This window comes from Mus pahari, chromosome 9, assembly GCF_900095145.1.
Source record: "Mus pahari chromosome 9, PAHARI_EIJ_v1.1, whole genome shotgun sequence".
NCBI classification, from domain to species: Eukaryota; Metazoa; Chordata; class Mammalia; order Rodentia; family Muridae; genus Mus; species Mus pahari.
This window is the reverse complement of record NC_034598.1, coordinates 65,407,376-65,433,287: the sequence shown is the minus strand read 5'-3', so window position 1 is coordinate 65,433,287 and position 25,912 is coordinate 65,407,376. Positions and strand designations below refer to the sequence as shown.

The window sequence follows — 25,912 nt, the reverse complement described above, 5'->3', positions numbered from 1 at the left end:
CCTATTATGATCTCTCTCAGTGATCGAGTGTGATGTGGACTTATAAGCTGAAATAAACCCTTTCTCCCCCATGTTGCTTTTGACCATGGTGTTCTAGCACAGCAATGGTAACCCTAACTAAAGCAAGATGGTGGCATGGCAATCTGCACTACAATATATCTATTTGGGCCCAAGACACCACCTCTGTAGTTTCTTCGAGATAGAAAAGCCCAACAAATGATAAAGGGACTCTCAGTCCATCACCCCCCCCTCCTCTAAACCAAGGCTCAGGGAGCACTGTGGCAGAGGAGGCAGGAAGAACAGAAGAACCAGAGGATGGGGGAAGAGAGCTGGGAGGTACTGTCTTCGGGATATGTAACATGGCTATCTCATTCAGGAACTTACAGCAGCTTTTACTTCCTGTTCAAGACCAGCACAAGATCAAGCCAATCAAAAATCCCATGTAGATGGAGGAGGACCTCACAAGACCCGCCTCTAATTGAAGAACAAATCTTCTCTGGGACATGATCACTGGTGAGTTTCCCATGCTTCAGTAGACGCCCTGATGCTCATGCACATGCGGCAGCATTAAATGATTTTGATGGTGAATGGAGAGGGAGAAAGAGAGAGAACATGCCAGGGGGACACATGGGGGAAATGGTGGTGTTGAAGAGAGAAATGAAGGATGAATAAAAACACATAAGTAAGCTATAATGTTCCTATAGGTTATGGATGCATATTAATTTCTAGCTGACTACATAAAATGCAATATATGTAAGTATAATGTTCATTATACAGTGTCATATAAAGCAGTCATGTACATATTTTTGAAAGACAATATCTTTCTTATTTGAAATGAAGTTTAATCCCAGTCTTGTCTCTTTTACCCCTTGCTACAATCTCATCTTTCTGCCACACAGTGGAAATATTTCTATTTTGTCCTACAAAGTATTATAGTAATTAAATGCTACTAAGTAGTACTATTTCATGGGTATTATAAAGTTATACCCAGATATTTAATTTTAAACTGAGAAACAAGAAAGCCACATAGCTAGTATTTGGTCTGACTTTTTAACAGCTATACTATTAAAATTTGGATGTGTGTACATAAATATTCATAAAGTGAGTTAATGAATAGAGATGTATTCCATTTGATCAAATATAGAAATAACACATTATTCCAGAGTTACTTTTACGTATCCCGCATCGACTAATAACTTGAACCTAATCAAGTACTAATTAGGAGTTAGTAGGAAAAAAATTTTAAGAGGCAGCAGTTGGTCTCAGAGGCTAAACTAAGTGTCCAAGAAATATTGAAAAATAAAAAGATTTTCAGGCTTTTCAAGGGTCTTCCAAATTAGCCTGCCACATAGGGGGAACTGAGTCCTAAGTCTGACATGGAACCGTTTGTTCCATGAGAAAGCTCACAGCCAACCTCGGTTTCAAACACTTGCACCCCTGCCTTCTCCAAGTGAATTCTTTACTTTCAGGAGAAGACTGGAGATTCCGAGGAAGTTTGTTCATCTTTACCCCCCAAATCTCAGTTCCAGGGCAGTATAGTCTGTCGGCAGTCTGTCCGTCGTCACTACCCAGCCTCCAAACACCATGAGCAGGCTTGCAGAGTATACGATGCTCCACGTAAAGAAGTGCTGTGCACACACACCCATTCCGACCCTTGTCCCGTAACCACCCAACTCCAAAGTCATCCAGTCTAGAGCTTGGGGATTTCATCACAATCTCCTCCCATCCCTCTTCCAGTGAGCACACAGCAACACACATAGATGCACACAGCAACACACATAGATGCACACAGCAACACACATAGATGCACACAGCAACACACATAGATGCACACAGAAACTCACATAGATGCACACAGAAACACACCAAGTATCTTTCCACGTCCTGACAGTGCAACTCCTATTTCTAAGAAAACTGGCCCTGCTCCGTTGTGCTAAGGATTCTGGGAGTCTGTGGATGACAACAAATGAATTCCTCTGTTCCCTATGGGACATGCACTCACAGTTTGGGCACCTCCCTTGGAACAGCTAGACCTCTAGATGTCCTTGAGAATGGGAGTCTAACTGGCCTTCGCTGTTATTTTCTTTGTACTGTCACGAGCTAGCCGGGGACTCATGGCCCCTTGTTTTGCTCAGAATCTATCAAAAACAAATGTTTACCTTATCTGATGTTACTGCACCATGTTCTTGGATCTATGAATGGCTGATGATAAGGGTCTGTTTTTTTGTTTTGTTTTGTTTTGTTTTAAGACAGGTTCTCACTATGTAGCCCCAGCAAACCTAGAACTTACTGTGTTGATCAGGCTTGCCTCTGTCTTTCAAGTACTGGGATTAAGGACATGAGGCAACATGCCCAGCTCAGAAGCCATTTGAAACAGCAGTTCTCAATTTAAGAGAAACCATTAGCCTGCTCTGGTGATAAAGGTCTGTAACTCAGCGACCACAGAGGCTGAAACAGAAAGGGCACCATTTCAAGGAACCAGGGCTAAAGAGTGAGTTCTTGTACAACTTGGGCGACTTAGCAAGATCCTGTCTCAAAATTAAAATGGAGAAATGGCTCTGCAACTAAGAATGCTGGCTACACTTCCAAAGGACCCAAGTTCAATCCCAGCACCCACACGGTCGCTCATAAGCATCTGGAACCAGCAAGTCTGATGCCTCTTCTAGACTCTGCAGGCATCAGGCACACAAGTGGTGCATAAACATACATACCAGCAAAAACACCCTTACACATAAAATAAAATGAATAGTAGATGAATATTAAGTGTCAAAAATGAAAGGATGGTGATAGAGCTCCGTGGTGGAGTCTTGAACAAAAAGCTCGCTCCTTTTCCACCCTGCTCTATCTAGTACAGGGGATTAAACCCAAAACCACCCAACTCCTGTCATCCAGTCTAGATCTAGGGGGTTTCACACAATCCCCTCCATCTCTCCTTCAGTGAGTACACAGCAGTACACATAGATGCACATATTAAACACACCAAGTGTCTTCCACTATCATAATCCAGCTATTATTCAGATCCATTAAGTGAGGCTTGAGGATTGCCAGGATGCAAAGCCAATTCCCTCTGTTACCTGAAACCTGCAGCTGTACGTTGGAGCACAGATGTCACATTAAGAGCAAGTTGATTTCCATTGCCCATGGTAGTGAAAGAAGAGAAAAATGTCCTACATTGACTGGACCACCCCGGCCATCTTGCTCTAGAGTTGACTCTCATGAATTCTATTTCACTACTGTGTATCCTTTCCGTAAAATGTGATTAATACTGTGTCTCTGAAAATCCTGTGTTCCGAATCCCAAAGAAAACAAAGCAAAAGCAAACAACCCAGCAAAACCCAAAAATGGTCAATTTGCAGGTTTGGGGAAAACGCAGTGGTTCTCAACCTTTGGGTCATAACCCCTTTGGGGGTTGAACAACTTTTTTACAGAAATCACCTAAGACCATTGGAAAATACAGATACTTACATTATGATTCATCACAATAGCAAACAGTACTTCACAAAGTAGCAATGAAAATAATTCTATGTTTGGGGGTCAGCACAACATGAGGAACTGTATTAATGGTTGCAGCATTAGGAAGGTTGGGAACCCCTGGAATAGAATACATTGCATGAGGAAGGAAGGTCGGGCATCGCCTGTAGGGATTCTTCTCTGCACAGCTCTTGCCGCCCTCCTGCCTCTCACCACTCTCCTCACCCATCAAAGGCTTTCATTCACAACCACAACTCTTTCATCCTTGGAACAGAAAGACTTCCAAGCCTCCGCATCCGCTTCAGACCCAACCCTGGATCTCACTGATGGGACCTGTGGGTCCTCTGCTGAAGCACAGAACCAGAAGAATCCACAGGAACCAACGAGGAAACACAGGCACGATTGGAAACCCAAGCACTGAGCGTTTTACAAAGCTCAGAACTCAAGTCCAACACAAGATCCAGTGGACAGGAAATCCAGAGTGTGGGGTTCAGTACTGAAATGTTCAGGCATCTCCTGAAATGGATGTTAAAGCACACACAAGGTTGAGAACTACAAGCTCGGGATAGCACATCGTGGCTATCTGGGGACTGATGCCAAAATTAGTGATTGCAAGACACTCTAGTCCGTGACTTTCCAAAGGGCATGAAATCTGTTGTGGCAGTTTTTTTATCCAGATGATAACTTTCTGACATGAAATTGGATGTGTCTGCTTTTAAAATGGTCCCAGGTTCTCCTGTTGAGAGGTAAGAGTGTGTGTGTGTCTTCTCTCCTGGAATATGGATGAACTTTGGCCCACTGCTCTGAAAAGGAATTGGTAGTCTCTCCCTTCTCAAGCTTATGATAGGCTATCCACTCTACCAGCTGAGACTCATTTTCAAGCCTCGAGGGCGCCCGACAGAGAAGTCCAACTTCCTGGAGCTCCCAAGCTTCAGGGACTAACAGGACACACACAGAAGCTAAATGCAGGGGCTGCCACAGCTATTCCCCATCTGGTCACCCAAGACACTGGTTGGGTGAGAATTCTCGAACTTAGAAGGACCTACTTGATACGTGTGTTAGAACAATCTCTCTCTGAGCATGTCAATCAAACTATACCTTTTCCAATTGTTCTCCAGACCTAAGATCATTCTTACTTAAATGTACAAATCTAAAATTACAAATCCAGTTCTTCCTAACTCAAAAGATGCCACTCTTGAATTGAAACGAATAGAAAAAAATGTCAACGACACAAATCTCTAATCTCAATGAAAGAAGCACACAGTTTTGAAATGTCAGAGAAATGAATGGACTTCGTTGCTTGAATTTGGGTGTATGGGTTTTGAAAGGTACTCCCTGAAGATGTCTGTCCATGGAATAAGCTCTGGAACTCATGGGCACTACCTTATTTACATGACTTTCTCAATTTATATAGCAAATATAAGTATTTATATAATATTTATATATGTTATATGTATAAACTTCTGGTTTTTTTTATAAGACAGTAATTTTGTGGTTAATCTATTGTAGCAGCCACAGAAAACTACCACAGTCATAAATCATGCATCTCCTCATCTAAATTCTCTGGATCTGCGCCAGGAAAAAAAATACATTTCAGTTTTTCTCTGTCCTTATGCTTCTCTAAGCATTTAGAAGATAGATTTTAGTTCAAATTTTTCTTTTGGTGTGTGTGTGTGTGTGTGTGTGTGTGTGTGTGAGAGAGAGAGAGAGAGAGNGAGAGAGAGAGAGAGAGAGAGAGAGAGAGAGAGAGAGAGAGAGAGAGAGAGAGAGATGTAATTGCCAGTGTGAAGACCAGAGGCAGATTCTAGATGTCTTTTTTTCAATAGCTCTACACATTTTATTTATTCGTCTATTCATTAACTCATTCCTTTGAGATAGGGACTGTCACTGACCTAGGATAGCTTGACTGGCCAATGACCTTCTGGAAGCAGCAGGTCTCCTCCACAGCTTGGGTTACAGAATACCCCACCCCCAGCTTTTAAAATGGGTGCTGGGAATCCCAACTCAATCCTCCTGCAAGCACTCTACTGACTAAGATGTCTCTCCAACCCCATACCTCTGCTTTTTGACACAGGGTGGGGGGCGTTTTTTGCTTTATCTGGAGCTTCTGACTAGGCTAATCAGGCTAGCCCACAAGCCCCAGGGTGCTGGAAGCACAGGCACCACCACACCAGCATGGACACCAGAGGTCGAACTCTGATCCTTCTTGCACAGCAAGCACTTTGTTGGCTGAGCCATCCCTATAGTCTTCAAATTGTTATTTGCCATAGATGTATTTTTTTTTTTACTACTATTGTTTATTTGCTCATGCGGAATGTTTTACATGCTTTCTGGTCTTTTCTAAGGTATGGTCCGGTGGCCATTTTTAGGCTGAATTTACCAGCAGCCTGGAGGAAAAACCGAAGGACTTGAGGGAACATTTTGAATTCTTCTGATGGCTCATTGTACATATTTGAGAGCTGAGAAGTGAAGGGTGGAGCCTTTGCACAGAACGGCTAAGACGGGGTAATGAGAATGCTTGTTTTGTATTGAAGTTACCAAGTGGGGAAATGCTGGTGGGCATGTGTTAAAGAGGCCATTATAAATCCCAGCAAAATAACAGTACTCGGGGGAAAATATGGAGATCAATCCAAGAAACTGAACCAGGAGCTTAGAAGACATGAACAAAAGCGATGTCCTCGAAAAGGAAATAAAAAAGCATTTGGTAAAAAGAAAACCTGAATAAATAGTGACTTGAACAAATGCTTTGTGAGTGGCTGAAACTGGGTTCTAGATGTGAGTGAACTCTTTTAAAGTATCTTTTCGATTTTTGTGCAAATCCAAAACGGTTCTAAACATGAGTTTCTCAGGAAGGGCCTAAAATAGCAGTCTTTCCTTAGGTTCATATTTTAAATAAGAATCCGAAGGAAGTGAAAGGTCTAATAGAAATCAGTAATATTCCAGAGACTGCTCCCCCACCCCCCAAGCTAGTCCTTACCAGAAACTATCTAACACATCCTCGACGATTTCTAACGCTCTGGGAAGGGAACACCAGGAAACCTTTGCAAACCCCCCCTTTGGTGCGGCTGCCCGGGTTGTTCCCAGGGCTAACGGGCGTGCCATCTGCTCGCAGCCCAGGTGCTAACTAGGGTTCACGTGTCACCCGGCGGCGCCCGGTGCTAGGGAGCCGCCCTGGCAGGTCCAGGCAACTCGGCTCCCGCAGGTTGCTGGGGGCAGGGCGGCGTCCGCAGCATCCTGCGCGTGCGGATCGTTTCCCCGGCTCCATCTGCCGCGCGGGGGGCCGGCGTGGGTCGGTCCCCCACAACAAAAGGGCGCCCCGCGGAGAGCACGCCGGCCCGCGCCGCCCCGCCCCGGCTTCCCGCGTCCGCGCCCGCGTCCCCGCGGGAAACGCTCCCGCGTCACCGCCTCCAGGTACCCGGAAGGGGGAGGGGGCGAGGCGACAACAATCCGGCGGGCGGGCGAAGGGGAGGAAAGGCGCGGCGCCGAGCGCCAAGACAGCGAGGGGCGGGGCTCCGGGCCGTGCCGCCGCGCCATTGGTCGGCACCGCCCCGCCGGCCGCCGCGCATTGGTGAATGCTCAAATTCAGTCTCAAGGCGCCAGAGGAGGTGTTTTAGCGGGGACGGCGATCCCGGGCTGGAGCTTGGCTTAGGCGGGTAGGAGACGCTGTCGCTACGCGGACACCGCGGGTGGAGCGGAGGATCTGCGAGCCTTGCCCTGCCCTGCCCATGTCGCCAGCGGGCCGCTGAGATCTACACGCTCTGCCCGCTCACGCGTGCGGCCGCGGGCGTCCCCGGAGAGAGCCTCCATCGCGCAGCGAGAGTAAGGAAGCGTGCGGCCCCCTCGGATGGGGAGGCGGGAATGCGGAGAAGGGTTACCCGCCGCCCTGGATGCCGTCCCACAGGCCCCGGGTCCGAGTGCCCCTGGGGTTGTGCTGGGTGAAGGAGGCTGGTCCCCCACCACCACCGACCCCCACGATTTAGGGGTCCCCTGGGAAGAGTTTCACTTGGGGTGTGCTTAGATGCCTAGGGAGGGGCTGAGCGCTTCCCGCATGGGTTGGTCTCTAGATCGGGTTTCAGTCTACCCCCTAGATCAAACCCACTCAAAGTTGAATTCCTCCCGGTTCTTTGCGCCAAAATTAACTGACCTGGGAGACCCTGTACTTTCTTGACATTTGCCTAACACCTTCCTTCCTTGGTAACTATTTTGCCTGTTGCTTTTCATAAAGGATTGCTGTTTTGTTCAGTTTTTCGTCTTCCCAGATTTCCAGTGATTTCTAAGTATATTTTAAGAGTTTGTCCGTGTGAGTTTTAATGAGGAATGGAGGGTGTCTTCATTCTTGGAAAATTCCAGGAGTGCTCTAGGGAAGGGAAAGTGGATGTTCACAAGTGGCATTTTGTCCGTTGTTGTTGTAGGGGGAAATAAATGTAAAATCATTTTCTGATATAATTGTGTGTTTCAGATGGACGTAAATTGTTTAACACTAAAAGACTTGATCAGCCCCAGGCAGACCAGACTAGATTTTGCCATTGAAGATGCAGAGACTGCACAAAAGGTAAGCACAAATAAATACTTTATAGTCTCCAACGGATTTTGGATAGTGATGCCTTGCTTTCGTCTTGTATACAGCATAATTGTGATGGCCGTTATAGATGAGTTTTTTTTTAGAGAACAGGGCCATTGCAACCTTTGTTTCGGCTCCTCTTAAGTCATTAGTGTTGGAACCAACTTCTGAAGCCAAAGGCACATTCTGGATGCAGTGATCAGAAGTTTGCGATGCTTAGAGATCTCAAGGGTAGTTAAATTAATGTTGGCAGAAATTAGAAAACATTAATCCCCTGGAACAGAATTTTGTAGTTTTCAATACTAGATTTAATGTTCAAATGCTGCGAAACCCCATCTTCCTCCTAATAAACCAAGTGCAGAGATGTCTCCCAAGAGTTACAGTCTTGCCTCCTGTACAGGGGTCAAGGTGACTGACCCTCACCAGCTACTCTGAATAGTTTACAGCCCTTCTGCTTCAAATGTACTGAGCTACACTCAGCAATATCTAAACCACCCTGGCCTGCGTCAGCACAGGTATGCAAAACACATGTCCTGTTGAGAAGATGGAGCTGTGAAATCTGAGCATTGTTTAAGCAAAAGCAAAGAGATGTAACAAACCAGTTTCAGAAACCTGGCATAGAAATCTCTAGCAGCAGCTGCCTTGGGCATTGAACCTCTCTGGAGTCCAGGTGTTAGTTTTAGGCTAGCATCCACAGTGAACCTGCCTTCTGACCAAGAACTTGCCTTTTACAATATTTGGCACTTATATGTTTGTTAGAGGGGGCATGTATACCAAGACATTATTGGTTTAAAGAGTGTTTTTAAAGTTACCCAAGACTACAACCTATATATATATATATATATATATATGTATATATGTGTGTGTGTGTGTGTGTGTGTGTTTTCAAAGTTTTGGTTTTGGCAGTTCCAAAATAAAACTTTTCTGTTTTCCTTTGTAATTTGAATAGTTCTGCCTAGAATGTGGTTTGCTCTCTCAGTGCTCCACTTCTGTTTCTGGTCAGTGACTGACCAAGTACTGTCCCCGAGGTTTGATGCTTCCCCTCCCCTCGTTTGCCTCAGTAAGTGGTGAGTTTTCTCATGGTGAAGTGCAGAGAAATTCAAATGACCCAAGAGATTGAGAAAGTGGTCAAACTATCTCTTTCAACTAGAGTGAATTAGTTGGGGTTTAGCGAAGAAAGGAGGCAAGAGATAAGAACAGAGTGGTTTTCGGGGATATTGGGGTTCCCGTTGACCTCTCCCCATTGCTAAAGGATAAATCGGATTCCTAAGGGTGGTGGGGACATGGGGTTTGCAGTCACAGAGACCTGTGTTTGATTTCCTGCTCTGCCACTTACCAGCTGCATGACCCCAAATAAATACATTTTTAAGGTCTTTTGGCAAATCTTTGTGTTCCAAGAGCCGGAGATAAGGAGGTTAAATATCACCTTAGTTTGTGGTTACCTTTAAAAAAATCAGAGCCAGTGCCTAGCTTCTCACTCACTGGGTTTTTGTAAACGTGCCTAGCTTTATATAGTTTTCACGTTGTACTGAATTAAAATGACCGTGCAGTCATAACTTGTCCTTTAGTCACCTTAGTGGCTTTCAGGGAGCCAGATGCAAAGGTAGCCAACTACATTATCCTCACAGCTTAGAGGAGGAAGAAATACAAGCATTGCATTGGAAAGCTGCTAGGGGAGGTAAAGCTTCAATGAGATTTGGGTTAAACCTCACTGGGTAAGGAAATTCAACCTACCTAAAAGAGTTAGTGAGAAGAACGCTTCAGACAAAAGAAATTCGATTTGAGCCTTTGAGAAATCCAGAGTGGCCAGAAGCCGATGAGGAAAAGCTATTCCTTCCTAAGATCCCTCCAGGGGATACCTAGAAGGGATCACTGGATCACATGTCCCTTAGAGGACCTCTTTCTTGATGTATACATTGGTCCAGATCTGCATGTACTGTATGATCCACACATCTCCTGATCACTCATGGAGAAACTTGTTTCAAAAAAAGAACTGTTTGTTAACAGTGACCAGTGTTGTCACTGATGTCAAAAGTAGGAAGGGGACAGTTTGGGACAGAGAAGTGAGTCTTAGGACGGAGCTCTTAAGAGGACTTGTGATTCACCACTGTGGAGGCTGAGGCAGGAGAATTGTGAGACTGGAATAACAGGCTCATAAAACCATGCCCGGCTTCCAGGTGTGTTTCTTTGAAGGCCATTAGTGTCTTTAAGGAGGAGCTAAGACAGAAGGTGGATTTAGCTCAGAATATGCATCTGTGTGCTATCCAGACAGATGACTGTGCAAGAGACAGCTGATAGCCTGATTTTAGAATTCTTGAAAAATTACAGCCTTGGACCCAAACTTGGAATTGTGAGCATGTCGGTTGACCTTACAGCCACATTTTATGAGTTTGGGTGAACTAGTCCAGAGAGAGTAAGAAGGGAGCTGGGAATCTAGATATGGACTCCTGTAAGTGTAGGGAAGGGAGCCCAGTGAAGGAGATTGAGAGGCTACAGGCAGAAATAGAGAGAGCTAAAACAGAGTGAGTAGTGTCTGGGAAGCAGCAGTCTAGATTTCGTAGCGCCAAGAATCACTGCCAACTTTAACCATTCCAGTGGTTATCAGCAAGATGGTTTTAGCATCAGTCTGATTTGGCAGCCAAGAGGTGACCCACGTGAACACCAAGGATTAGCAGATGACTAATGGCCGCTGAACCTCTTGGAAGGTGACAGGAGGAAGGTCTCGAGTGTGGATCGATCTTTCAAGGAAGGGTATTCTGGGAGGAAGGTGAGTTGTTGGCCAGACACCTCCTGACATGGAGTCTCTGCAGTGAGCCTTAAACAACGGGTAGGGTTTCATCAGACAAGGCCCTGGGTACGGCATTAGAGGGAAAGCCACGTTCGGAGGAAGAGCTTGGGTGTGATGGAGGGCAGAAAACCAATGGGACATGGAGGGATCTGCATATGAAGAGGGAATTGGAGGTCAATCAGCTGTTATTAGGGTTCTTGACAAAGCTGGTGGCCACGTGTGACTTGAGATTGCATAGTCAAAGCTATATAGAGACACGAACAAGTTGGAAACCAAGGTCTGTTAGCGTCCAAGCCTTCTCTGTGACAGTATACAGTGTAACTCCCCAGAGCCATAGTACCAGTACTTATTAATAACGATGTGCCCTTGCATGATGTGCACTTGCATAGCATTTCATAGATGGCAGCATTTCCCTTTATCGTCTGAGCTGATGGATCACATGGCTTGGTGGCAGCTAGACCCAGGTCCGTTGCCTCCTTTATTATCTGAGAGCTGTGAGACCACTTCCTGGCTTGCGTTTCTCTGGGCTCTCCGACTGAAGTGATGTGACTGCCTAGCAAGCAGATCCCCCTTGAGTTCCGTGTGCAGGAGACTTGTGAGTGCCCGGGATGGCAGCTCAGGAGAGCGGAGAGGAGCAGCACTAGCTGCAGGTGAGGTGTGGAATTCTGAGATTCCACTGCAGGGGATTCAAGGTGAGCCCTCTGAGTGGTCCTGAGCCAGTTAGACCACATCTTTCCACATCTTTGCTTGCTGGGAGGATTTTCCGTCATTGAGTTCAGTGTTAGCCTCCCAGGAATGGGTGTGGTCCTGGGTTCATGGGCCTTCTTTAACCAAGACAATCCAGCCAAGGGTGTGTGTTGTTGGCATGGCTTCCAACAGCTGGGAAAATGACTTAGTTGTTCCTGAAGAGATCTGAATGCAAAGAGTCTGCCATTGGAGTAGGCAGCCTTACTAGAAAGCCTTGGTAATTAGTCTGAACCCTATGTTCACACACACACACACACACACACACACACACACACACACACACACACACGGAACCAAGTAGAATGAGTAACCATTCAACTGAGGTTTGAACTATAATAAGCCCGTTGTGCTCTGCCCCGCACAGTGTCCGGAAGGCAGTACAAATGGGGACAGTGTCAGTAGATCATAGCTCACTTTCTTGCCCACCTAAGACCTCACAACACAGTTCTTTGTGCCATTTTTAATAAACGTTGATGTAGAAGTGTTGTCTTAGCTGAGGTTTCTATTGCTGCAGCAAAACCATGACCAAAATCCGAGTCGGGAAGGAAAGAGCTTATGGCTTACACTTCCATATCGCTGTTTATCATTGAAGGAAGTCAAGACCGGAGATCAAAGAGGGCAGGAACCTGGAGGCAGGAACTGATGCAGAAGTCATAGAGGGATACTGCTTACCGGCCTGCACCCCATGGCTTTCTATAAGAAAGCAAGACTACCAGCCCAGGGGTAGCACCACCCACAGTAGGCTGGGCCCTTCCCCATCAATCACTAGTTAAGAAAATTCCTTAGAGCTGTATCTTTCAGAGTCATTTCTTCAAGGTTCCCTCCTTTCAGATAACTCTAGTTAGTGTCACGTTGACCTAAGACCAGCCAGCACGGGTATGATACAGTCCTAAACCAGCCATGCTGTTTCTCACGTAAACTATACTTAGAAAACGCATCTGCCTATGAAGAAATTGTTCATTCTGAATTGGCTCTGTCACTGCAGAGAAACTTAAGAACTCAGTCCTGTGTGGACACGCTCCCTCCCAGAAACAGAAGGGAGGGAGGGTAAATCTGTCTACTCATAAACCCAGGACACACCTTGTGCCTTGAGGGTACCTTTTGGCAAGACATAGAGTTCATTCGACACCCGGAACAGGCAAGTCATCGTAGGAACCGGCCTCCACGGGTAGTGCGTGGTCTTATTGCTGAGTCAAGAAAAATCATCCAGGAAGCTAAGGAGAGCTGCAGTGTGCGGGGGCTGAGCACAGGGACAAGTGGGAGAGCATGGGAAAGGGGGAAAGGTGACAGTTAAGTTTTCTTAACTAGCCTGCCTCGAGGTTGGTATTTTTATGGACGTTCTTTTCCGTTGAATGCAGTTCGCTGAAATCCTGTTGATTGAAGCAGGAGGCACTTGCATACTGGCCTGAGATCCTGCATGCATAACCACTCCCCCACGTCCAGTCTCCAGGTGCTGCTGGGCACCTTTTCTGGAACTTAGAAAAAGATAGTTTCCTTCTAATTTGCACCCAGAATGAGCTCCTGTGTAGATGCACCTTTAAAAAAACTGCTCTTGGCTGCCTTTCATGCGCTCAGATTTGCATTCTGGCTGCTGTGTGCAACTCCCAACAACTTATTTAACCTCTATACCAGAGGTTATATAACTCCATTCATAAACTGAAATAAGCAGTAGTACCTGTCTTAGGATTTTACTGCTGCAAACAGATACCATGACCAAGGCAACTCTTATAAGGACATTTCATTGGGGCTGGCTTACAGGTTCAGAGGTTCAGTCCGTTATCATCAAGGCTGGAGCATGGTAGCATCCAGGCAGGCATGGTGCAGGAGGAGCTGAGAGTTCTACATCTTCATCTGAAGGCCTCTAGGAGCAGACTGCCTTCCAGGCAGCTAGGACCAGGGTATTAAACCCACACTCACAGTGAGTGACACACCAACTCCAGCAAGGCCACACCCTAGTAGTGCTACTCGCTAGCGAAAGCAAATGCAAACCATCACAGTACCGCTGTCAGAGAATTAGATTAGGAATTGGCACAAGTCCAGGAAACAGGATGTGACTTGTTTTAAGCACTCCATCATTTCCCTGGAGAGCTCCCTTGTAGGCACCGTCAGAATGGCTCACTAGCAGGGACTTGCTAGCAGCACTGAGCAACCCTCTAGGGTCGATGGCTGCCTCCTGCTGCTAAAGCGTGAAACCTCGCCACCTCCACCACTCCTTCCTGGCACATTATAGTACAAGAGAGTGTCACCATAGCTAACTGGCAGCTTCTGCTGACCCAACGAATAAGAGTGGTTGGCCTGTGTCTTAGTTAGGGTTTTTACTGCTGTGAAGAGACACCATGACCAAGGCAACTCTTATAAGGACATTTCATTGAGGCTGGCTTACAGTTCAGATGTTTAGTCCATTATCATGGCAGGAAGCATGGTGGAGTGCTGGAAAGACAAAGTGCTAGACACAGTGCTGGACAGGTAGCTGAGAGCTCTACATCCAGATTTCAGGCAGCAGGAAGAGAGAGCCTCTGGGCCTGGCTTGAGCTTCTGAAACCTTAAAGCCTACCCCCGCTGACACATGATGTCTTCCAACAAGGCCACACCCTCTGAGTCCATGGGGGCCACTGTCACTTAATATGACCAGAGCCTTTGGACCCAGACACCAGTTTCTCCCAGTCTTCTGATCAGCCAGAGCCAGAGCATACAGTCACTGTAGGGTGGTTGATACAGTACAGGAAAAGTGTGAGATGTTGAGCCTTCCTCCCTTTTCATTATATGAGTCACAATTGACAGGAAGAGAATTCCACTAGAGAAAGGGAAGAATCTTCCTGCTTTCGAAAGGTGAAAGAAAATCAGTTGAGAGACACTGGCTTCTGCTACTTGGTAGGTCCCAATGCTGCCTCTTTATGTTCTTGTGGGGTTTTTCTTTTGTTGTATCATGGGCTCCTTTGGAACCCTTTCTTATAATTGTCTGAAGCAGGTGGTGCTACACAAACTGTTTCAAGATTGCAGAAAATGAAAAGCAAAACCTTGGCACGGAGCACTTCAAAACCTTGCTAGCAATTCGATACCACATCTGGAGCATCTAAGCTTATAACCTACTCCTGGAGATCTCGCTTGTTGTAGAGGCTGTCGGTTGATTTAAGCGACAAACTCAAAAGGGTAAATCATGCGTGGTAGAAATTCCACACTAGTCCTGTGAGATAAGGGTCTCTTGGCAGGACACAGGACTCAGGAAATGCAAAGCAATATAAGCAAGCAAAACACCGGTCCTTCGCTGTGAATGGTTGAAGGAACGCTGCTGAGAAAACATCAGACAGCTCTCAGGGTAGCTTACGATGGTATTTTGTTGGCTGTTCTCCCTTTAACTAGTCCTGTTATAAGTTGCTTTTGAACATAGAACTACCAAGGCATAACCGTTCTTCAATGGTGAATGCAAACCTGTAAGTAGGGTTTTGAAAAATATGGCCCTATGAAGCAGAAAAAGACTCAGTTGGCCTTTTTCATTTCAGCTATTACAGGCGTCTGTTGGTGACGGATACATTTGTGACTTCTCTTACCAACACTTCATGAAAAATATGTGCAAAAAAAACCCCAAAAAAGTAGCAGATGTAATTGCCTTGGAGCCACTGTTCAATGCCCGTGGGGCTCTCTATCCATTTATCCAGAGTCGGTTCCTTCCGACCTTGAATGTGTGGTCTATCTGGATTTCTACTCTATAGAACATACTCTGTACCCTTAGCTGACAACTGCCTTTTCTTGGTCCTTGCTAAAATGTTCTCTTTGCTTTAAATAGGAAAATATATTTGTCGACCGATCAAGGATGACCCCGAAGACACCGATGAAGAACGAGCCGATCGATCTGTCAAAGCAAAGAATCTTCACCCCAGATAGAAACCCTATTACTCCAGTGAAGCCGGTCGACAGGCAGCCGCAGGTGGAGCCGTGGACACCCACAGCCAACCTGAAGATGCTCATCAGCGCGGCCAGCCCAGACATAAGAGACCGAGAGAAGAAAAAGGAGCTGTTCAGGCCCATTGAGAATAAGGAGGATGCGTTCGTGAACTCCCTGCAGGTGATGAGCTGTGCTCCAAGGCTTTGTAAAACTTGCCGGGTTTAACATGATTATTTAAAACTCGCACGATACCTGGGTTTAACATGATTATTTAAAAGTCACACGATACCTGTCCGGTCAAACAGCGTTCGTTAAGCATTAACGACTGAATTTTCACTCAGATTCTTATTTTTCATAACTAATTGCTTTCTTCCCTTAACCAGACCAAATCTTAAAAACAACTAATAGTAATTTGATCCAGTAGAGAAATTTGGATTATTATTTTTTTTTAATTCAGATTATTTATTTACATTCCAGTCCTTACCCCACCCCCTCAGTCTCTGTCCCACAGTCCCTCATTCTGTTCCTCCTTCCCCTTGCTTCTGAGAGGATGTTCCCACCACCACCAGACCTCCCCATTCCCTGGGGCCTCAAGAAATGTGAGGATTAAACGCATCTTCTCCCACTGAGGCCTGACCAGGCAGCCCTCTGCTGTATGTGTGTCAGGGGCCTCAGACCAGGCTGTGTGTGCTCCTGCTGGTGGCTCAGTCTCTGGGAGCTCCCAAAGGTCCAGGTTAGTTGAGACTGTTGGTCTTCCTATGGGCTCACCCTCCCCTTCAGCTTCTTCAATCCTTCCCCTAATTCAACGATAGGGGTCCCTGACTTCGGTCCAATGGTTGTGTGTAAGTATCTGTGTCTGTCTCAGTCAGCTGCTGGCAGGGCCTCTCAGAGCGCAGCCGTGCCAGGCTCCTGTCTGTAAGCACACCATAGCATCAGTAACAGTGTCAGGCCTTGGCGTCGTCCCCTTGCCCCATGAGATGGATCCCTAGTTGGGCCAGTCACTGGACCTCCTTTCCCTTCAACTCTTCTCCATTTTTGTCCCTGCAGTTCTTTTAGACAGTAACAATTCTGGGTCAGGAACCCTGTCCCTCCACTTGGATTTTTTTTGTTCTTTTTAAAGCACTGCTCTTTTGTTGTTGGTTGCTTGGTTGAGTGTGGGTATGTAGGGAGGCAGGAGGGGTGTGTACAAACACAAGCGCATGTGCACTCTGCTGTCTTAATCACTGTTCTATTGCTGTGGATAGACGCCATAACTGACCCATTTTGACTACCATCTAGCTATCGTGACCCTCTGCTGTACTGTAAGGTGCAGGGAAGGAGTGTGGAGGTGGTGAGGTCTCACTCTTTAATTTTTATTTTTCTCTTATAAAAGAAAGCACTTAATTGGGACTTGCTTACAGTCACAGAGGCTTAGCCCATCATCATCATGATGAGCACGGAGGCACACACGGCACTGAAGAAGTAACTTGCGATGGACATCGTGATTCTATAGACAAGAGGGAGGCAGCAGCCCAGGTGTGGGCCCACCCCCAGAGACACACTTCCTCCAACAAGGCCACGCCTCCTAATCCTTTTCAAACAGCTCCTTGATGACTAAGCCTTCAACTAGATGAGCCTATGGGCCATTCTCATTCAAACCTCTACAGCCTAGTGATTTAACATAGGGCTTTATACTTCGTAGGCAAGCCCTCTTGCCACAAAGCCACATGGCCAGCCATCATTGTAGAGGCTCTTAGGCCATCTTGAAATCACATTCCCCATGAAGAAGCAGGGCCGCTCAAGAAACAGCATATTCATACTGTCTTAAAAGACTTAACAATCAGTCCTTTTCACTCCCACCAAACTTTTCTGAGACCTCCCTCCCCAGAAAAATGACTTGCAAATGAGTCTTTTCAGCTTTTTTTTTTTTTTTCTCTTTTTGCTGGATTTTTTATTTTAAGCTGTAAAATTTGCCAGAAACACAGAAATTGGGAAAGAAAAAGAGAAGATGTCTCAAATTACAACTTGAAGCTAATAGAGCAAAATGAGTGAATTACTCATTTAATCTACTACAGTGGATTCTTCCGGGTAGCTAGATTCAAATCATGCAGAACTGAGAACAATTCCTTTATGCTTAATGCCGGAAGTTGTTCATAATTCCTCTTGGTGTATGGTCTGTTCCTCGGTCTGCTCTCTGGATTTTATGTGTTTTGACAGAGGAAGGTGGTGGCTGGACTGGGTTTCATAAACTGATGGGATACCTATGGTGCTGAGAAAGGCCAGGTTTCTATGTCTGTTTCCAATGTCTTCAGTGTTGGCTTCACAGAAAATGATTCAATGCTTATTTTTGTACTTAATGTATCTTGTAATCACTCGAATCTCTTGAAATCACTCACAAGCGAATGGGATGTAATTGGCAAACATCTGTATTGCTGAGAAAGGAATTTGGAGGCCGGAGAGATAACTCAGTGGTTAAGACCACTTGCAGTGGACCTGGGTTCAATTCCCAGTACCCACCTGGAGCAGGCCCTACCTGCCTGGAACTCCAGTACCAGGGGATCTGATGCCCTCTTAGCCCCTGTGGGTACTGCATGAATGCAATCCGCATACAGACAAGCAGTCAGACACACATAAAGAAACCCTCCGAAAAAACCTTGGGTATGAAGAAGTTCCCAAATATTATTTTGAGAACCACTGCCCTAGGAGATGTTAGTCAGACACAGTAAGAGATATGAACAAATCATATATTTGTATCAGCCCCAAACTGCAAATCACCTTAATGGCCTCAGACAGGCAGGTAGCCATGTTGCTCACGCAGTGGATCACTGCATAGCGATGAAAGGAGATCTATAACTGTGACAAAAACATAAATGGTTCTTGAGAATGTGCTGACTGAAGGTGCAAACCCTACAGGGGTTGTGGCACCTGCCTTTAATCCCAGCACTTGGGTGCAGACTCAGGCAGATCTCTGTGAGTTTGAGGCCAGCCTGTCCTACATAGTGAGTTTCAGGACAGCCAGAGTGACATGGTAAGACACTGTCCTGAAAAGAAAACAAACAAACAAACAAACAAACAAAAAAAATGAAAAAAAAAAACCAAAAACATGAAAAGAAAAAGAAAACCCAAGATGATCACACATTTTAATAGTTTCAATTTTACAAAGCTTTAAACCCCAATAGAATATCTCACAAAGCTCTTAAGTTTAACATGGATTTGTGTTAGGGCCTTTCCTCTTTCTTTAAGATTTTTTTTCCATCCTAATTTATTTTTTTAATATATTTTCTTCTGCTTTGGTGACCCCCAAACATAAAATTATTCTGTTGGTACTTTATAACCGTAATTTTCCTCCTGTTATGAACAGTAATGTAAATATTTTTAGAGACAGAAGTTTGCCAAGGAGGTGGCAAAGCACAGGTTAAAAACTGCTGCTCTAAGATCTTGAAAATTTGTTAGATTTACTCCTAAAACCCTTATCATTCTCATTGATGTTATAAATAGTATCTTTTGAACTTATTTTCTCTTGCTGTACAGGAATGTAGTTTGGGTTTTTGGTTGGTTGGTTGGTTTTGTTTATTTGGGTTTTTTGTATGTGTTTTGTTTGGTTTGGGTTGGGGTTTTTTGGTTTTTCAAAACATGGTTTCTCTGTGTAGCCTTGGCTGTTCTGGAATTCTCTCTCTATAGAACAGACTGGCCTCAAACTCATCGAGATCTACCTGCCTCTCTGCCTCTCAAGTGCTAGGATTAAAGGTGTGCAGTTTGGGTTTAAAACATGTCTTCTTGTACTCAACTATTTTGCTAATTCCTCTAATTTTTCAGATTTTTATTTTTTTGAGGGAGCGATCATATTCTTTTCAGGATGAAGAGGGTTTGTTTGTGTTTTCCAGTCCTTTGCCTCAGTGTCTGCTTACTGTCCTAACATACTTACTAGGATTTCCCACATAACCCAGAAAAGGCCCAGTGACTTGGGGTGTCTGTCTTAGTTAGGGTTTTACTGCTGTGAACAGACACCATGACCAAGGCAAGTCTTACAAGGACAACATTTAATTGGGGCTGGCTTACAGGTTCAGAGGTTCAGTCCATTATCATCAAGGTGGGAGCATGGCAGCATCAAGATAGGAGCATGGCTACATACAGGCAGGCATGGTGCAGGATGATCTAAAAGTTCTACATCTTCATCTGAAGGCTGCTAGCAGAATACTGGCTTCCGGGCAGCTAGGATGAGGGTCTTAAAGCCCATGCCCACAGTGACCTTCCTACTCCAACAAGGCCACACCTACTTCAACAGGACCACACCTCCTAATTGTGCCACTCCCTGGGCTGAGCATATACACATCATCACAGTACCTTGTTGCTTTCTCCGTTTTAAGGGAACGCTTCCGAGGTTTCTCAGCTAGCCAGATAATTCGCTTTTGTATTTTCATGAATCTGAAACATGAAACTTATCAAACACTTTTTTCTGCATCTGTCGGAAGGATCTGACTTACTGGCCCTGGTGGAGTTTCATGAAGATTTGGTCCGTCTTGAACCTATATGACAGTTTTCCAGTCACTCTATCTCATGTTTTGTCAGTAACAGTCACCCAGAGTCCTGAAAAGCAGATTCTGACGCACAGGGTCCAAGATGAGGCCGAGATGCTGCCTCTTCAGCAAGTGCCTGCTGCCTGCTGTCTCTCAGGCAAGGGTGACAGAGAGACAAGGGTGGAGCAACCAGCCCAGGACATCGTTTCTGTTTTAAACCTCTAACCCTGAGTCTCAGCCTCTTGGATTTAAATGAGAAGCAGCTTAGTCCAGAGAAGATAATAGGAAGGACATTAAGAGAATTAGACTAGAAGTTGTTTTCGCTGGAATCTTGACCAGCGTAGAATGGGGTCACTTTGCCAACAGCTTTCCAGTATCAGCAGTTACGATGGTGACCATGACATCTCCCCCCTCCCTTCTGTCTGCCCCCTGCAGCTTGACGTGGTCGGCGACGGCGCTGTGGATGAATATGAAAAGCAAAGGCCAAGCAGGAAACAGAAGAGCTTGGGGCTGCTGTGCCAGAAGTTTCTAGCTCGCTATCCGAGCTACCCCTTGTCAACGGAGAAAACCACCATCTCCCTGGATGAGGTTGCCGTCAGTCTCGGTACGTATCACCCCGTTGCCTGAAGACCTGCAGGCTCTTGACAGTGGGAAGCTGGTGACCTCGGGTGACCTCGGGTGGGCCAGAGGCACCAAGTACTCTCCTTTATTAACAGAGGGCCCTGTAAGAGGGTAAGGACAGGGGTGAGGGCAGAGCTGCCTCCACCGTCACCAAATCTCCCTTCGTCGTGCATAGAATTCAAGGAAGCCTAGGCTTAAAGAGCCAAGCAGAAACTCGGTCTTTAACCTTAAAAATGTGGGGATCGAAACTATGACTCAGTGGTAGAGAAATTGCTTAGCGTGTACAAAGTGGGTTTAGCCACTAAATCCTACAGGGGTCGGGGTGGGGAAGGAATGTGTTTAATGGTAAAAGATGATATCCTTATATCTCCATTGCAGATTAGTCTCATCTTAAGTTCTTATTTCTGAATCTAAAAAATAGAAGCTGGGTGTGACAGCACACACCTGCAGTCCCAGCACTTTTGAGACAGGGGTAGGACTGTAAATTTGGAGCCAGCCTAGGGTACTCAGGGAGACCCCGGCTCCTAAGGAAAATTGCAACTCTCTTGCGCTTTAACAATGCTTCAGAGTTTGGCGCTAGTATTACTTCCTGTATAAAACTCGGCGTTGGACTGCCCCCGCCGTGAGCACCACAGCAAGCTTGTCAGGACAGAGGATGCACAGCCAGGCGTAACTCATAGAGCTGAGCTTCCTAACAAAGAAGAACGCACATGTGCGTGTGTGGCGGGCACACGTGTCAAGTGTGCTGCCTTGTACAGCTGTAAACACGTACACAGCTGCTTTGGAAGAGAGACCCCTAGTGGACAGGGACTGCATTTGGTTTCAGGATGATCGACTTATTGACAGTCATTATATAGAATTCCCGATAATATGGAGGTTTAGGGGGTATCCCCTGAAAAACAAGGAAGTTTTACCTATGGGGGAGAATTTGAGGGGAGGAAGCTAAATGAATGGCCAATAGTTGGTGTTTCATAGCTCTCTGTCTTCCGTAGCCCAGAGAAGCATGGCACAGTAGCAGGCTGTCAGTGGGAGTCACTTGAGCTGTTAGCTGGAAAGATTCTGACTGTTAGAAACTTAGTCAGTGGGGAGACTGGGTCCTGAGGGGAAGACTGGGGGCTAGATAGGCAGGTAGGGCCTGGCTCTGACCTTTCCCAGCTTGCCCTAACTTAGAGAAGTTAATAACATTTTCTTGTCTGTAATGTAAACTTTATTAAGGAAGGCCTTAATAAATAAAGCCTTCCTTGCAGCAAGCCTCCGAGTAGCCTGTAGGCCCTGAGACCTGCGAGTGGAACTTTACGCACACAGCCCTGTAAACCATGAGACCTAGGCGTGATTGGGATGACGAGCGGTTAAGCTGCCAAGGGGCTGCCACGTCTGGCGTTTACCAAAACAACCTACCAAGTGTGCATTTGCACCATTCTTATTCTCAGAGCTAGCAGAATCCTCCTTCCTTTTCCCTGCATGGACTCCTGGCCGCCAGGTGGAGACTGAACAGCTTACTTATCGAGCACAGACTCATACATCAGCCAGGCATATGGCCGCCCCCAGGGTGTCTCAGTTGCGTTCACTTGACATTTCTAACGGGAAGGTTTGTGGGATGGCGCGGGCTACACAGGATGCGTTGCTGTGCGGAAACAGGCTGGGGAAGAGGACCAGACAGCCTTGTGCAAGAGGCTCCTGCCAGTACCCTCTGGCGGGGCAGCCGGCACTGAGCCTGGGGTGAGAGGCAAGCCGGTCGGGATCGTGAGTGGAAATGTTCTGATTAGCCGTGAAATGCTTCTTCATGTGTGTGACAATGCCCCTCTTCATCCCAGGGGTGTTTCTGTTATTCGGTGTCTCTCTCTCCCATTATATCTTTGAGGAGCCCAAAGCTACCATCACTGGGTCTGTTGATGGGGAAGGAGATAAACAGAGCATCTTTACAGACGGTTGGGTTTTCTCCGAAGCCCCTGGAGGCTTTCGTGTGGAGACTCAGATGAGAGCAGAGGGGACAGTAGGCCTGGGGCCTGTTACACCACAGGATGAGTCACAAACCGGAGATGGTTAGCGTCTGCCTCTACCGGGACTCTCAGGATTTAGGATCATGACAGGAACACACCGTGGGTGGGCCTGTGAGGGTGTCCCCAGAAAGATTGAGCTGAGCAGGGAAGACCCACCCGGGATGTGGTAGCACGATCCTATGGGGTAGGGTCACCAACCGATTAAAATGAGAAGTCAGGGCAAGCTGAACACCAGCCTCGTCTCATCTGCTTCCTGACTGTAACTGTACTCGCTGCTTCCTGTCCTGCCTTCCTGTCCCGCCACTGTGACTGTTCACAGTGATGGACTGTCTCCTCAAACTATGAGTCAGAGCGAACCTTTCCTTACATAGCATTTGTCAGGTATCTTGTCGCAACGACGAGACTAGTAGCCAATACACGTCTGCAAGTTAGGAATGTGGTCCCCCACCAGCCCTGTTGTGTCCGTTAGTCATACTGGCACTCCACCACAATGCACGGAGGGTTGGGGATAGGGTTTGCTTAACTATGCTATGCTGTCCATGTCACACAGGTGGCAGTCTACCCTAGACATGTGTGTTTGGAGGTCGGCTCCCAAGAAGAATAAGCAGGGTCTGTTGGAATCCTCCTCAGGCGGACTCATGGGTTATCCACAGTCGCTGGGCTTTAACTTGCACGTCAGACCTGTTCGCAGACCCTTCGGGAGTTGATGCTCAGAAATGCTCATTTGCGTGATGTCTTTTGGCTTCTTCTCTGCAAACAGGTGTGGAAAGGAGACGCATCTATGACATTGTAAACGTGCTGGAGTCACTGCATCTGGTTAGCCGGGTGGCTAAGAATCAGTATGGTTGGCATGGTCGGCACAGCCTTCCCAAAACCCTGAGGACCCTACAGAGACTGGGAGAGGAACAGAAATATGAGGAGCAGATGGCCTGCCTCCAGCAGAAGGAGCTGGACCTGATGGGGTACAGGTTCGGAGAACGCAGGAAAGACGGGTCTCCGGATCCCCGAGACCCACACCTACTTGATTTTTCCGAAGCCGACTACCCCTCTTGTGAGTCTGTTACAAACTCGTGAATAAAGGTTCAGGGAATGACGGTGCAAGGCGTCACTGTGACAGCCCTGGGGACTGGGGGAAGGGAGGAGGCACTCTCTCACTGTCTGCCAGAGGTCAGAGGGCTCCAGGCTGCCTGCTCTGCCTCACATGTGACCTCTCTCCTGGACAGACTGTGTGAGCTGTATACAATAGCCACATACTGCTTGCCTTTGAGACGTCAGACGAAAGCCATTATCTTCTCAAAGCATTTTATGCAGTTACTTGATAAAGTAAATGACCAAGGACAGTAGCCTCTGTAGCTCAATCTGTTAAGACAGACAGACAGACAGACAGACAGACAGACAGACAAGCCCTGCTTGCCTTTGGTGTCATTCAGTTTTTGTTTTGTTTTGTTTTTAATAGATATATCTTCCTTTTTCTTCCTTTACCCCAACTTAACATGTCTCCTCTTCTCGCTGTAAACTTGGTGCCCATCAACCTCCCATCCTCCTCACTGTGAGGATGGCACATACCAGGCCATCGCTGGCACTCTGCCTTGCAATATTCGACCCCGAAGGAAGAATAGAGTGGTTTTCTTCAGCTCCCCGACTTCATGCCTTTTAGCCCCAGCCCACGGGGAAGTTCTTCCTCATACAGGCAGAGGAGACAATCATCTATCAGGATTCTCTACCTGCCATCCACAGCAACGCAGCGATTATCAGTTTCCTCTCGGGGTAAAGGCAGGCGCCTACTCTGTTAGGGTTCATTCTGGACACTGTGATAACAGAGGAAAATGAGGTTCTTGGGCTAGAGAGCTAGCGAAGGACCCAAATAAAGTAGGGTGCAATGGCATGTGCCTCTGGAGAGGCAGAGATAAGAGGGTCCTGGGGCTCTCTGGCTAGTCAATCCAGCTGAATCGGCGAGCTCTGGGTTCTGTGAGAGGCCCTGTCTCAAAAATAAGATGGACAAGCAATTGAAATTTGACATGTCGCCCTCGGGGCTCCATGTGTGCACGCACCGCCCCTACACACAAACGGGGTTCTTATGAAGGACATTCGGAAAACACCTGAACCCTAGCCCTCTCCCTTTATCTGCCTGCATTAATCTTTTCAAAAAGTTGCTTAAAGAAACACTGCCCTGTGGCTTCTATCACGTGATGTAAGTATGAAGTGTTACTGGCAGTAGAAAAATCCCCATGGCGGAGTCCGCGCCCGCGATAGGCATTTTACAAGATGCAGGAAAATCCTTCCCATTTCTTTACACGCTTATTTTTGTGATGTGCATCCAGCAGGCTTCTGCCTGCCACTGGATGATCCTTCCATGTGCTGGTGGGGCAAGATAGCTCTGGAAAACTGGTAGCAAAGTCTTTCTTGTGGTAAATTTCATGTTACAGTGATTTTTTTTTCTCCTCCCTTTTTAGCATCTGCAAACAGTCGAAAAGATAAATCTCTAAGAATTATGAGCCAGAAGTTTGTCATGCTGTTCCTCGTCTCCAAAACCAAGATTGTCACCCTGGATGTAGCTGCCAAGATCCTCATAGAAGAGAGCCAGGATACCCCGGACCACAGCAAATTCAAAAGTAAGAGCCTCACCTGACCCACGTATCCGCACCAAAAGAGAAGGCGGCAGATGCCGAAATAAATATGTACAGAAGAGGGTTTTTAATTGATGGTGCTGGTTTCAGAGGAACGTATTCCTTGTGCTCATAAAAGCCCTCTGTGCTTTAAGAGGTCGATCATCTAATAGAGCCCCCACCAAACCCAAGTCAGAACCCTCTCCCCCGACCTCCGAGGTTACGGTGGACAGGGAGGCAGAGAGCACCACGAAGAGCGCAGGCCAGGGAGGGTGTGATGGCTGTGCTTTCTCTGTGCTGATGCGACGACATCCAAGCAGACTGTCTGAGTGTCCTTTCCCCTTTCTTCCCCTCCCCCGCCTGCTTCTCTGAAGGGTGGAGATGAAAGTTTGCCTACAGGTAAGCAGGCAAGGAACGCTCAGGGTTGGGGGTCCGGATGGGGGCAGGGCTGCTCTCGGAAGGGAGAGAGTCTCTCGGTGCCACACCCATGCACCTTCTTTCCCCTGAGAACCTTGCTGTAGGGTCCGTACGCGCTAGTGAATTCCCCATTTGCCTTTTAGGGTTTTGCTAGAATAATGGCCACCCTGTGGGTAAGACAGTTAAGATAAATTAATTCCAGCCCTAGCAGCGACCTCGACATCAAGTGGCCGTCAGACCCTTTATTCATTTCTTGAATAAAAAAGTAGGCACACTATCTTGTCCTGTTTATATGTGTGTGTGTGTGTGTGTGTGTGTGTGT

At 46.6% G+C, this 25,912-nt stretch overlaps 1 protein-coding gene across 1 annotated transcript in view; it reads left to right on the top strand.

Moving 5' to 3' along the window:
* The first annotated feature begins 7,049 nt into the window (after nucleotides 1-7,049).
* The window catches only part of E2f7 (E2F transcription factor 7), a 35,845-nt gene continuing 16,982 nt past the window's right edge, over nucleotides 7,050-25,912 (top strand). Inside the window, exons 1-6 of the mRNA XM_021204869.2 lie at nucleotides 7,050-7,290; nucleotides 7,931-8,023; nucleotides 15,352-15,630; nucleotides 20,382-20,550; nucleotides 23,328-23,618; nucleotides 25,021-25,179. Coding sequence (XP_021060528.1) covers nucleotides 7,931-8,023; nucleotides 15,352-15,630; nucleotides 20,382-20,550; nucleotides 23,328-23,618; nucleotides 25,021-25,179 — 991 coding nt within the window. The 5' untranslated portion in view covers nucleotides 7,050-7,290. The remainder of the gene's footprint in view (nucleotides 7,291-7,930; nucleotides 8,024-15,351; nucleotides 15,631-20,381; nucleotides 20,551-23,327; nucleotides 23,619-25,020; nucleotides 25,180-25,912) is intronic.